General features: G+C 36.8%; 1 protein-coding gene across 9 annotated transcripts in view; it reads right to left on the bottom strand.

Moving 5' to 3' along the window:
- Nucleotides 1–12,953, bottom strand: part of CNTNAP4 (contactin associated protein family member 4) — a 258,259-nt gene that overhangs the window by 45,436 nt on the left and 199,870 nt on the right. For all 9 annotated transcript variants that reach the window (XM_028095590.2, XM_028095603.2, XM_028095618.2 and 6 more), the window contains 2 exons: nucleotides 9,534–9,690; nucleotides 4,667–4,794 (listed from right to left, as the gene is read on the bottom strand). In XM_028095590.2, coding sequence (XP_027951391.1) covers nucleotides 4,667–4,794; nucleotides 9,534–9,690 — 285 coding nt within the window. The remainder of the gene's footprint in view (nucleotides 1–4,666; nucleotides 4,795–9,533; nucleotides 9,691–12,953) is intronic.

The following is a 12,953-nucleotide window of genomic DNA, read 5'->3' as shown; positions in this document are numbered from 1 at the left end:
CCAGTTATTCTGCATCTTCACCAGCATTTGGTATTGTCGGGTTTTTTGTTTTTTAATTTTAGCCATTTTAATGGTTATTCTCATTGTGGTATTATTTTACATTTTCCTAATGACTAAGGAGATTGAGAATTTTTTATGTGCTTTTTGAAACCTGTATATTTTCTCTGATGAAGTGCATGTGCAAATGTTTTGCCCATTTCTTAATTTGAATTTTTTTATTACTGACCTGTGAGAGAGTTCTTTCTATATCATGGACACTAGCCTTTATCAGATAAATATATGTGTATATACATATATATTTTTTAAAAGATTTATTTATTTTAGAGAGAGAGACAGCTGAGTAGAGGGAGGGGCAGAGGGAAAGAATTTTAAGCAGGCTCCCCACTGAGAGCAGAGCCCAACATGGGCCTTGATTCCAGGACACGGAAATCATGATTTGAGCTGAAATCAAGTCAGACACTTAAATGACTGAGCCACCCAGGCACCCCTCAGATATTTATTTTGTAAATATTTTTTTTCCCAGTGTTTGGCTTTTCTTTTCATTTTCTTAACAATGTCATTTTAAAAGCAGTTTTTAAATTTGGTGATACTCAATTTATCATTTTAACATTTTTATGGATCATGCTTTTGGTCGGCTATATCTAAAAAATCTATGCCTAACCCACGATCACTATGATTTTTTTTCCTATACTTTCCTAAAGAATGTTATAGTTTGTAGGTTTATATTTAAGTATATGGTTAATTTTGAGTTATTTTTGTATGCAGTTTGAAGTATGGGTTGAGATTTTTGGTTTTTTGTTTTTGTTTTTCAAATGGGTTTTCATTATTCTAGCACTATTTCTTGAAATGGACTATTCTTTCTCCACTGAGTTGTTCTGGCAGCTTTTTCAAAAACCAATTGAATATATATATATATATTCTGGGCTCTCTATTCTGCTCTTTCAATCTACTTCTCTATCTCTATCTTGATGTCAGTATCACATTGTCTTGAATTCTGTAGTTTTGGAATATGTCTTAAAATCAGGTAGTATAAGTCTCAAACTTTATTTTTATTTTTAAAATGTTTTAGTTATTCTAGTTATTTATCTACTCACATGACTATTCTTTGCTTTTCTGTACACATTTTAGAATAAGCTTGCCAATTTCTACAAAAAAAAGGAAAAAGAAAAAAAGAGAAACACCTACTGGGGTTTGATTGGGATTATACTGAATATGTATATCAATTTTAGAAAAATTGACATCCTAACAATATTGACTCAATCCACAACTCTCATATTTTTATTTAGTTCTTCTTTAATGATTTCTCATCAATGTTATGTAATTTTGTTATATTTATGCCAAAGTATTTAATATGTTTGGTGCTACTGTAAAAAGTGCTTTTAAATTTCAATTTAGAGTTCTTATTAAGAAAATACAGAAATATAATTTATTTTTGAATATTGACCTTGCATCCTGTGATCTTGCTAAACTCATTTTAAAAAGAAAGAGAAATTCTTACAGATTTCCTACCCAGAAATCCAGATCATTTATAAATAGAACATTTTATATCTTTCTGATCTACATGCCTTGAATTCCTTTTCTTACTGTATGTGCTGGAACTAGCACTATGATGTTGACTAGGAGAGGTGAGAGCAGACATCCTTGCCTTGATCCTCATCTGAGAGGGAAAGAATTTCACGTCTGACTACTCAGTGTGGTATTAGCGGTTAGATTTTCATGGATGCCTTTTTTTTTTTAAGATTTTATTTATTTATTTGAGAGAGAGAGAATGAGAGACAGAGAGCACAAGAGGGAAGAGGGTCAGAGGGAGAAGCAGACTCCCTGCTGAGCAGGGAGCCCGATGCAGGACTCGATCCCGGGACTCCAGGATCATGACCTGAGCCGAAGGCAGTCGCTTAACCAACTGAGCCACCCAGGCGCCCCTCATGGATGCCTTTTAAAACACTGAGGATGTTCTCTTTAGTTCCTACTTTGGCTTTTCTCATAAATAGGATGTTAAATTCTGCCATTTACTTTTCACATATATTTTCAAGAAATTAAGTTCCATGTTCATACATAAATAAATTCCTTAAGGACACCGATATTTACGAAGTTTTGTGTCTGTAGCACAGCTGTAATGGTGACTTTATCATTCGGGCGGTGCTTCAGGTCAAACACCTAACAATGTCATCTACGACTTCTGACACCACAGTAATAGCAGCAGTCCCACGGGATTTCAGAATCACCTGTGCTTTAGAAAAAAAGGATGAAAGAAGGATGTAGAAAAAGATAGTATGAGTTAATCAGGGATAAGCTCATATTTGGGACCAGTAAGGACTCATACTCATTTTTGTTTGATCTGTCCTGCTTTTTCAAGGCTTCTGTCTTCTTTCCTACAAAAACATGGCTAGATATAAAATTTTCAACATCTCTAGCTTGTGGGAGAAAACCTAAATGTCGATTTTTCATTCTCATTTTTTCATTTTTCTGTCAAAGAACGTCTCAAAGTTCTTTTGTCTCAGTGAAGAGGACTAGCATCCTACTGTTTCAATGAATGATCCTCAGCGACTTTATTTAGATCAGAAAGCCAGAGATTAACCTCACCCCCCTTCGACCTCAACCCTCCTCTAGATCACACTGAATTTCCCTCTGTATGTGAGACCCTTCCTTAAGGTCCATGCCACTGTGTGGTTGAAGCCCTTATCATTTTTCCTGTCTTACATCAAAGGTCACTCCGCTGGTCTTTAGATTTATACCTGGTCTTCGTGATTTCAGTTGGATCATGAAGATCACGCTATTTCTCAGCCTTAAATTACCCAGTGTTCAGGCCCCAGTGCCCTCAGGATAGTGTCCACATACCCTTCTTCTGCTTACAAGGCCCACTGTGCATGAGTATATATCTAGAAGCCCCTCAGCCACCCAGTCTATCTCAGTTGGAAAGAAAAAACAATGTGCCTAGGGCACCGCAGATTTCCCATATAGAGAAAAGGGAGCATTCATTGTTCTGTAGCCATGGCTCTTCTGACTGATAGAACAAGAAAGAGCCCTCCATGCAGAGAACAGTCCTACGACTTTATGTGGGGATGAGCCTTAAGCCTAAAATAGATGTAGAAGACAAGGCCAAGGAAACTCTCAATTACTGTTTCATAAATAACTTAGAAATTACTTAGCAGGTCTCTAAATACTTAAACTATTTGTAAATCCATACACCTCTGCATCCCCGTGGTCAACAAAAGTTTAACTTTCTGGTTTCTCAACCTCAGCACTATTGACATTTTGGACCAGATCATTCATTGTTGTGGAGGGCTCTCTTGCACATCGTAGGATATTTAGCAGCATTCCTCACCTCTCCCTCTAGATGCCGGTACATTCAACCCCCCAACAATTGTGACAGCCAAAAACGTCTCCAGATATTGCCAAATGCCCACTGAGGGGGAAAAACTACCTAGCATGGAGAATCACTTGCGTTAAATGAAAAGGTGCTATGTGTTCAAGTTCATGGCAGGAAATCTGTAAGAAAGAAGCCCTAAGGACTAGTGGTAGTGACCTCAGTCAAAGCAGACACTTCCCCAGGGATGGTAGCAAATGGAATAAAGGGGAAGGAGGAAGCCAGCCTGGACCCCTGAAGGGTTAAGATCAGAGCCAGCAGTGAAAACTGTGTGTGACGTGTAGAACAATTTTCTATAGTCACAAAATCATTGTACTCCCCTGAATGCATCCTGAGTTTACAACCTCATCTCCTTGCACATAATTCTTCTCTCCATGCAATATCCTGTGTTATCTTCATGTGACTGTGTGAGGCCTACTGGAAGAACAGCAAGTAGAGATGCCAAAGATTAGGGATGGTAGGCATAATGGCAGACAGTTTCTTACAAGTATATATAAATTTTTATAGGTCAGTATCACCTTTGCTTTTTAACTAAGCAACTTCTGCTATGTATCTCCATAAATCCACTGCATTGTTAGATCATCTCCTATGTTGAGCTCCTAGAATAAAATTTGATTGTAGGGTATACTTCTAACATAAATAAATGTTTCTCCCATTCCCACTTTAAGTCCTGGAAATAACTAAAAGCATAAATAATTAATGCATCAGTCTCCATATGTATGGATATGTATACTCATTTCATTCCCTGCTGAAAATAAATATTTTCTGTGAAACTGTATTTGAATTTAAAAATTCTGGTTTAGAGTGTTAATACATTGAATATACAAAACAGTACCTCCCATTGATTTAGCATAAACACACAGACACACAAACTGGAAAAAAAAAAGAGATTAAAAGTTGAAATATGTTTGATAAAACTGGCATTTGATTCTACTGATGCTCTAATTTCACCACAGGCCCAACAGTAGAAAAGTCACATTCTTCGCAATTTTACGCAGCACTGAGGCTTTCCTGGATGGATAATGGCATGCAGAAATTTAGGAATGCTGGGATATGTTTACAAACCAATCAAATTGAGATGCTTAGTGGGTTCCTTCTCTTAGAATCTGAACAAAGCTTGCCACCAAGCATTTATTACAGGGCTTTGCACTTTATAAGGGTACCTTGTTTTTTGACTGACTGGAAGAATTACTTCAGGCACTGCTCATGCATTTTTCACAACAGAAGTGTGATTAATTATTCTATGACAGAAACACAATTCGTGCTCAGCCATGTTTACAACCCACTGCCAGCACTTACTGTCTCCCCGGCAGAGCAGAGGTCCCAGTTTATAAGCTGCTTCTGAGTGCGGTCGGCCCGTGTCTGTAACCACTATCTTCCTCACTGGCAGATGTTCCTTGTAAGAAAGGAATCCGGTGTCATTGGTCCTAAAAAACAGTTAACAACAACAAAATTCTTAAAATTATTCTGATTAACATAATTATACAATAAGCAATAGCCCTTATTGCATTCCAAAGCCAAGCTATTCTGAGATAAGTCTGCACATGCAAAAGAACAAGGATCAAATTGCCCATCTGAGTGAAAATATGGCCACAGTTTAATGTCTCCTGCAGACTGACTATAGTTGGTGATTTTGAAATTCAGTTGACCATTTTCTTTAAGTAGACTGTTTATAGCAAAGTGATCATTTTGTAATGTATGAAGGTATTAAATCACTATGTTGTACACCTGCAGGTAATACAATATAGTATGCCAATTATAATTCAGTAACAAAAAAGAAATAGAAAATAAATACATAAATAAATGATTAATTACACTTAGTGTAATGACTGATACTGCGGTTTTAGATCTACCAAATTGGTATTTGTTTCTATTTTTTCCCATAGGATTTCTTGTATTTCTGCTCCCTCTCTCCTACTTTTCTTGGTTTACTCCATATTTCTTTGTATTCAATTTTATTTTTATTCACTTTTTAGCTATATGTCTGTTTACAGTATTTTAATGTTTGCTTTATGGACCCTTACATAATGCATCTTTAGTTCATCCACTTTAGATAGATTTTGTGTTATATTACTCAATATAAAATGTTAGAAGCTGACTATAGAATAATATCCTTACCCCCCCCACATTCCCCCTCAATACACACCTGTTCCTTGTGCTATTGCTGTCATATATTTTAAATCTAGATGTCAGAGATGTTATAATACAGTTAAATGGTAAATTTTCTTTTTTAATTAAAAAAATAATTTAAACCCTGGCTTTTCTATTTACTGACATATTCATGATTTCCAGTGTTCTTCATTCCCTCCTGAAGATCTGGGTTTTCATCTGGCATTATTTCTCTTTAGCCTACAGAATTTCTCTTAGTATTTCATACAGTGCAGTTCAGTGGGTAAAAAATTCAGCATTTGTTTAATCTGAAAAGGACTTTATTTTGCCTTCATTTTTGAAATATCTATTTGTTTCGTATAGAATTCCAGGTTGACATTGCTTTCTCTTTCAGCACATCAAAGGTATCACCCCATTGTCTTCCAACCCGTGTTTCTGATGAGAAGTCAGCCTGCATTTGTATCTTTGTTCCCCTGCATGGAATATATTCCACCAGATCTATTCAACCTGGCTGCTTTTAAAATATTTATCTTGATCATTGTTTTTTGGGTTTTTTTATTTTTTAGCAAACTGAACAATAAGCCAAGGTGTGCTTTTCTCTGTTTTCATTCCGCTTCAGATCCTCTGAGTTTCTGGAATCTGTACATTGATGTTATGTTATATACCTGCTATGGCATAACAAATTATCCTACAACTTAGTGACTTAAAACAACATTTATGATCTCTAGTTTCTGTGTGTCAAGAATCTGGGCAGAGCTTAACAGGATACTCTGGCTCAGAGCCCCCCCGAGGCTACAACTAAAGTGTTGGCAACAACTGCCGTCACCTCAGTGCTTGGCACGGGGAGGATCTGCTTCCAAGCTCGCTCCCGTGGCTGGTTGTTGGCAGTAGTCTGTTCCTTGCCACCGGATGGACTGAGGGCCTTGGCTATTGACTGGCTGTTGGTTGATGGCCACCCTCAATTCCTTGCCACCTGGGCCTCTCCCCAGGACAGCTCACAACATGGCAGACTGTTTTGTCAAAACAAGTCAGGGAAAGAGGTGCAAGGAAATCAGAAGTCACAGTCTTTTGGAACCTAATCTCAGAAGTGACTCTCATCCCTCTTATCATATTCTATTTATTTGAAGCGAGTCACAAGGTTCAGGCGACACTCACAGGGAGGAAATTACACAGTGGTGTGAATAACCGGCAGCGCGGCTCATGGAGGGCCGACTTGGGGACTTGCTACCACAGACATTTATTAAACAAATTTGAGAAATTTCCAGCCATTGTTTCTTCAAATAGTTTCTGCCTTGTTTTATTTCTTATCCTTCAGAAACTCTGATTTCTTGCCTGTTAAATCATTGATATTTTCTCACAACCCACAAAGGTTCTGTTAATGTTTCTTCCAACCTTCCCCCCCACCCCACCTGCCATGTTCCTCAGATTAAATGATTTTGATGAAGTTGTCTTCAGGTTCATTGAAGATTTCTTCTGCTAGATCTTATTTTCAAGTCCTTCCAGGAAAGTTTTCACTTCAGATCCTGTGCTTTCCTATTCCAAAACATATTTGCTTCTTGAATACAGTTCTCATTTGTCTGCTCAGTATGCCCTCTCTTCACTTGTGGTTATTTTTACCTTTAATTCTTCAGGCATGTTTATAATAGCTGCTTTAAAGTTTTTGCCTACTAATCAAACATCAGTGTTCCAGGGTCTATTTCTAATAACTACTATTATTTTTCTTGACTTTGGATCAAATTTACTCTTTTTGGGAATATGTAACAATTGTTATAATGTTCTGAATATTATGAGTGATACACTATGGAGACTCTGGATTCTGTTATCATTCTCTGAAGACTTCCTTTTTTTTTCCACAGACAGCTAAATCACAGTCTTATCATAATAAATTGTGGAGGTTTGGTTTTATACCATCTTTGGTGGGCTGTCATCAGTTTTCTTCTTAGTTTTCAATCATATTCAGTTTTGGAACACAGTCTTTGCTGTGAAGACACGAACCCTCTGTCATTTCTGAGGAAAGCAAAGGGGCTTACAAGCCCATCTCAATTAATGAGACTTAAACTCCAAATTCTCTCTCTCCTCTGATAGTAGCCACTGAAATGTCTCTAGAGCTTGTTCAGTTTTCCAGCTATAGCTGTCTGCGTGATTCCTAGAAATCTCCCCTGTGCATGTGCAGTGCAGGGCAGCCAGGGATCTGAGTGGAGTTGATAGACTGAACTCCGCCCAGGTAGCTTTCTTCTTTCTGGGATTTCTACTCCCTCCTCAATTTTCAGTCATTTTGGCAGCCCCAAATTTTGTCCTCGGCTACCTCATGCCAAAAAGATCTAGTATTCCCTTAGAGCCCTAACCACTTCATGGCATGTGATCTGGTTAGCGCCCTCATGGGAAAAGGCATGTAAAACATCTATCTCATCCACTTGGATTCCCTTCTTCAAGGGTCCAGGTCCCCCCCACAACATTTGGTTGTTCCCCACTTTCTTCAAGTAGGTGTTTTTATAAATATATTTCCTGGAATTATAAATATATCTGAGGAAGGTTAGCTCTATGCAAGCCACTTCACAATGAGCAGAATCTAATATGAGAAGTTTCAAAATTTTCTTTTTAAAAATTATTTTTGATGAATAGTATGTTATAAAGGCATTGGAGAATTCTTGGTGATTAGGTGAATTTTTTTCCAGTTAAGCATTGCTATTAGCATTTTATTTGCATTTTAGAATACATTATTATTGTGTAGGCATTGTGTGTGTGTGTGTGTGTGTGTGTGTGTGTGTGTGTGTGTGAAGGCAGTGAGAAAAAGAGTGCCTTCCAAAGGAAGTAGATATTCTGAAAAATTGGAGCTCAAGCAAGCAAGACAATATTCTTCATACCAAACATGTAACACTAAAAGTCTAATCATGACTCCATATGGATACCTCCTTTTAGGGTATCCTAAAAGAATCTGTTTTTTAATATAATACAGCCTTGATGTTTGCCAAATAAATACATAGAGTATCATATGACTCAAAATATGAGCTCAATTAACAACAGACTGTGTTACTGAAATTAATGTACATTCTGTAACCAAATCAATGATTTCTGTGCCAGACTATTAGTATTTTTAAAAATAACTCTTATGTTCAAAGTTGCTTATGTAGGATGTAGGATATGCATATGGTATGTTGAAATGTGAATACAAAAACTGAAAAACGGGCGCCTGGGTGGCTCAGTCATTAAGTGTCTGCCTTCGGCTCAGGTCATGATACCAGGGTCCTGGGATCGAGCCCCGCATCGGGCTCCCTGCTCGGCGGGAAGCCTGCTTCTCCCTCTCCCACTCCCCCTGCTTGTGTTCCTATTCTCGCTTGCTCTCTCTCTGTCAAATAAATAAATAAATAAACCTTTAAAAAAAAAACTGAAAAACATTTCACTTCATGAATAAATAAAATCAATATACATTTCAATTCTAGTCTCAAATATATCTTTTTTAATTTTTCGAAGGCAAACATATACATAAGACTTCTACTTAAAAGACTATTTCAGACTCAGTTTTAAAATCCCTAAATGTTTTAGATTTCCTTTTTCAAGATATAATAAATAGAATATTAGTTCTTTGCAGCATGGTTCGTCCTTAAAAAAATTAGAGCTATATGTTTAAATAATTGTAAGAAATTCTGAGTTCACCTGTTTAAAAGGTTTTATAGGCAGATTACTGAAGAAATGTCCTTTAGTAATTAATGCTTATAAATATATTTTGAGACTAACAGAATTCTTAATTACACTTAATTTTAAGAGAATGATAACTGACTTATAATGAAGAGGAAACAAGAAACAGATGCCTCTATTTCATCTTATTACAAAAATAAACTGTAATGATTTATGGTCCACTACCAAAAAATTAAAAAAAAAATTGGTCTTAACTTTTAGGATTCAGATTGATTGTAACAGATTTCATCAAAACACACCTTTATCTAATTTCTTCATTGTACTAATTTGTTCAGTATCTGCCTCACTACACTGTACGTTCCGAGTGAGTCATTTTTAAATATAAACTTTATTTTGCATAAGGAAATCATATGGAAATCACCATTCATTCCGGTCAGCATCACAGTTGCAGTAATACTGAGAATCGATGCAGTTCCCTTCTAATCCACATGTACATTTTTGAGGATCTGGCAAAGAACCTCCCCAGTACGTTTGCGTTTCATTGGTTCTGCCAACCCACCAACTCAGAGGGCTTCCATCTGAAAGACAAATGTGAGAAATGTGACATCTGCTCTATACCCCTCAGCCTTCCAGCCCAGGTCATTCCCTTCCTTCCCAAATCATTCAAAAGAGTAAGAGAAGGAAAAGAAAGATTGATTTGATGCAGTGATATTCCAAACATGGCTCTTGCTGGCATTGCCTTAAGAAAGCTTTTTAAAAAATGTTTTATTATTTAAGCTTAAAAGGAAAATGTATTTTTCTTTAAGTAGGAAAGAAATCAGCAGTTCCTATTTAGTTCAGGCATGGTACTTAAAAAATGTTTTGAGAGCAGTTCACATATGTTATTTCTTTAAAAATAATTTTTGAAACAAGAAGATATCAAAATATAAACCATAGTAATTAACATATCAGGAACAAACTTGAGTTGAGATCATGAAATACCCATTAAAACATTATGGAATGTTATGGAAAGTCAGTAGTTTATCTCAATATATTTATTGGCTAAAAACATATTAGCTGTTTATTAAACATTAGGCATGGTATGGCACTCCCTTGTTATGATTTAAGATCTATTTGGAAGTATGTATTTTTTTTCTTCCATTTAATGGCTTGGCTATTTATTTGGAGACTACAGAAATAACACTGAAAGATCTTTATGCCTGAAGCAAACACTACACTCAAAAACAGAATTTCCCTTAGCCAAATGCATTTCTTTCTATGATGAATGTTCAGCTTCCAGCTCCTTCTCAGAGTTATGACTAAACATGATGCCAAAGAACTAGAGCAAAGAACAGACAGCACATTCAGGTGAGGAAAGCAGGCCATCTGTCTTCGAAAAAAAACAATAGGTAGAGAGGAAAAATCATAGTCATTTGATAATCAGGGCATGAGAAGAATGTGACATCAAATCAGTCAGCTCCTCAAAGGTGTTAGATCATTTTTCTGTTGACTTTCAAAACTTCTAAGTTATTGCCATGAGCCCTACTGAAAATCTGGGACTTGTACTAATTTCTCCCTTACCTAAGAAAGAAAATGCTTAGAACAACTTACTATTAGATCAAACCTCTACTAATGCCAACAACTCTTCTCCCAGTGTTACTATACATACCAGCCCATACCATGCCAAAAAACTCGAGTTAATTGGAAGCTTGTGTATGGACAGAGACATTAAAATCAAGATTTTTCATCTTTTTTTTAAATTACAGGATTAACTCATCAACAGATGGTGAAACCACCTTGAAACATTTAATAGATATTTTTCAATATATTGCTTAAAACATTATGTGTTCATAGATTAAAAAGAAAATAAATTATTTCTAAATATTGAATAATATTTTCACCTCTAAATTTCTGATCTTCCCCATAAAATAGATACCACTGAATGTTTTAAAGGTACCAAATACATTTGGTTCCCTTTAAGACTTTTTGAAGTGTCCTAAAGAATTTAAATAAGTATAAGAAAGAATGAAGAAAATCATGAGAAATTTTTTAAGTAAAAAATTAAAATTACAATGGGCGCCTGGGTGGCTCAGTCATTAAGCGTCTGCCTTAACTGCTGGGTCCTGGGATCAAGTCCCACATCAGGCTCCCTGCTCAGTGGGGAGCCTGCTTCTCCCTCTCCCTCTGCCTGCCACTCCCAGTGCTTGTGCGCTCTCTCTCTCTCTCTCAAATAAATAAAATCTTTTAAAAAATTTAAAATTATAAAATATTGGTGATCATGGTCAGACGTTCCACTTCCTGTAGTTAAAATCCTAAATGACTTGAGTATCCACATTGGCCATCTTTTCAATGTGCTGAGTCACAGCTCCACAGCTTGCTGAAAATGTATTTACATACACATCCCACCTTATTCATCCACAATAATGGCACAACATTATTACTTAAAAGGTCGATATCTTCAAGGTCTGAAACTGTAAATTTAACTTGTCTGACATCTCCTTCCTGTTCTTCTCCATTTATTTCTTATTGTGAACTCAAAATGCAAATTGTTCTCTCTCTTTGCCAACTCAAATTCATTCTACATGAATTCTAGGGTGAAGGACCTGAGGAAAATCTGTGTATTTAAGAGCTACTATTTGATCCAGCAATGGCACTACTGGGTATTTACCCCAAAGATACAAATGTAGGGATCCGAAGGGGTATGTGCACCCCGATGTTTATAGCAGCAATGTCCACAATAGCCAAACTGTGGAAAGAGCCAAGATGTCCGTTGACAGATGAACGGATAAAGAAGATGTGGTATATATATATACAATGGAATATTATGCAGCCATCAGAAGGAATGAGATCTTGCCATTTGCAACGACGTGGATGGAACTGGAGGGTGTTATGCTGAGTGAAATAAGTCAATCAGAGAAAGACATGTATCACATGACCTCACTGATATGAGGAATTCTTAATCTCAGGAAAGAAACTGAGTGTTACTGGAGTGGTGGGGGGTGGGAGGGATGGGGTGGCTGGGTGATAGACATTGGGGAGGGTATGTGCTATGGAGAGTGCTGTGAATTGTGCAAGACTGTTGAATCACAGACCCGTACCTCTGAAACGAATAATACATTATATGTTAAAAAAAAAAAAAAAGAAGAAGAATATAGCAGGAGGGGAAGAATGAAGGGGAGTAAGTCGGAGGGGGAGACGAACCATGAGAGACGATGGACTCTGAGAAACAAACTGAGGGTTCTAGAGGGGAGGGGGGTGGGGGGATGGGTCAGCCTGGTGATGGGTATTAAAGAGGGCACGTTCTGCGTGGAGCACTGGGTGTTATGCACAAACAATGAATCATGGAACACTACATCAAAAACTAATGATGTAATGTATGGTGATTAACATAACAATAAAAAACTTTAAAGAAAAAAATCTGTGTATTTGACAATTATCATCATCCTTTGTTCAATGGCCTTTTCTAGAAGTTATTTTCTTTACTAGTGGCTCTCAAGCCTGGCTAAAATGCCAGGAGAGTCTTAGCAAAAGATACAAGGACACCACTGACCACGAAGGTAGGGGTCCTTCCGGCTCTGTATTGCCCTCTTTGTGTGGTGCTTGCTCACTAACCCTGTGGGGATTTTGTTTTCTGGTTCTTTCAGAGTTTGGCTCTTTTGTGACTTTGATGTTTGTCTTCCCTTTTATCTTTCTTTTCTAGTTAAGCAATTCCATTCATTTTGTTGCATCCCATTCATTTATCCTTCTATAATTAAGGTTCTCACTCTTCTTAGAATACAATTCCGTATTTATCTATGTTTTTAGATTCCAAGATCAATATTCAGCAACAATGAACAAGTGAACAATCACTCGCCTACTAAAC

This window comes from Eumetopias jubatus, unplaced genomic scaffold (assembly GCF_037043125.1).
Source record: "Eumetopias jubatus isolate StellerSeaLion01/CBP00866 unplaced genomic scaffold, mEumJub1_p1.0 scaffold_10, whole genome shotgun sequence".
Lineage (NCBI taxonomy): Eukaryota > Metazoa > Chordata > Mammalia > Carnivora > Otariidae > Eumetopias > Eumetopias jubatus.
This window is presented reverse-complemented; position numbering and strand designations above follow the sequence as displayed.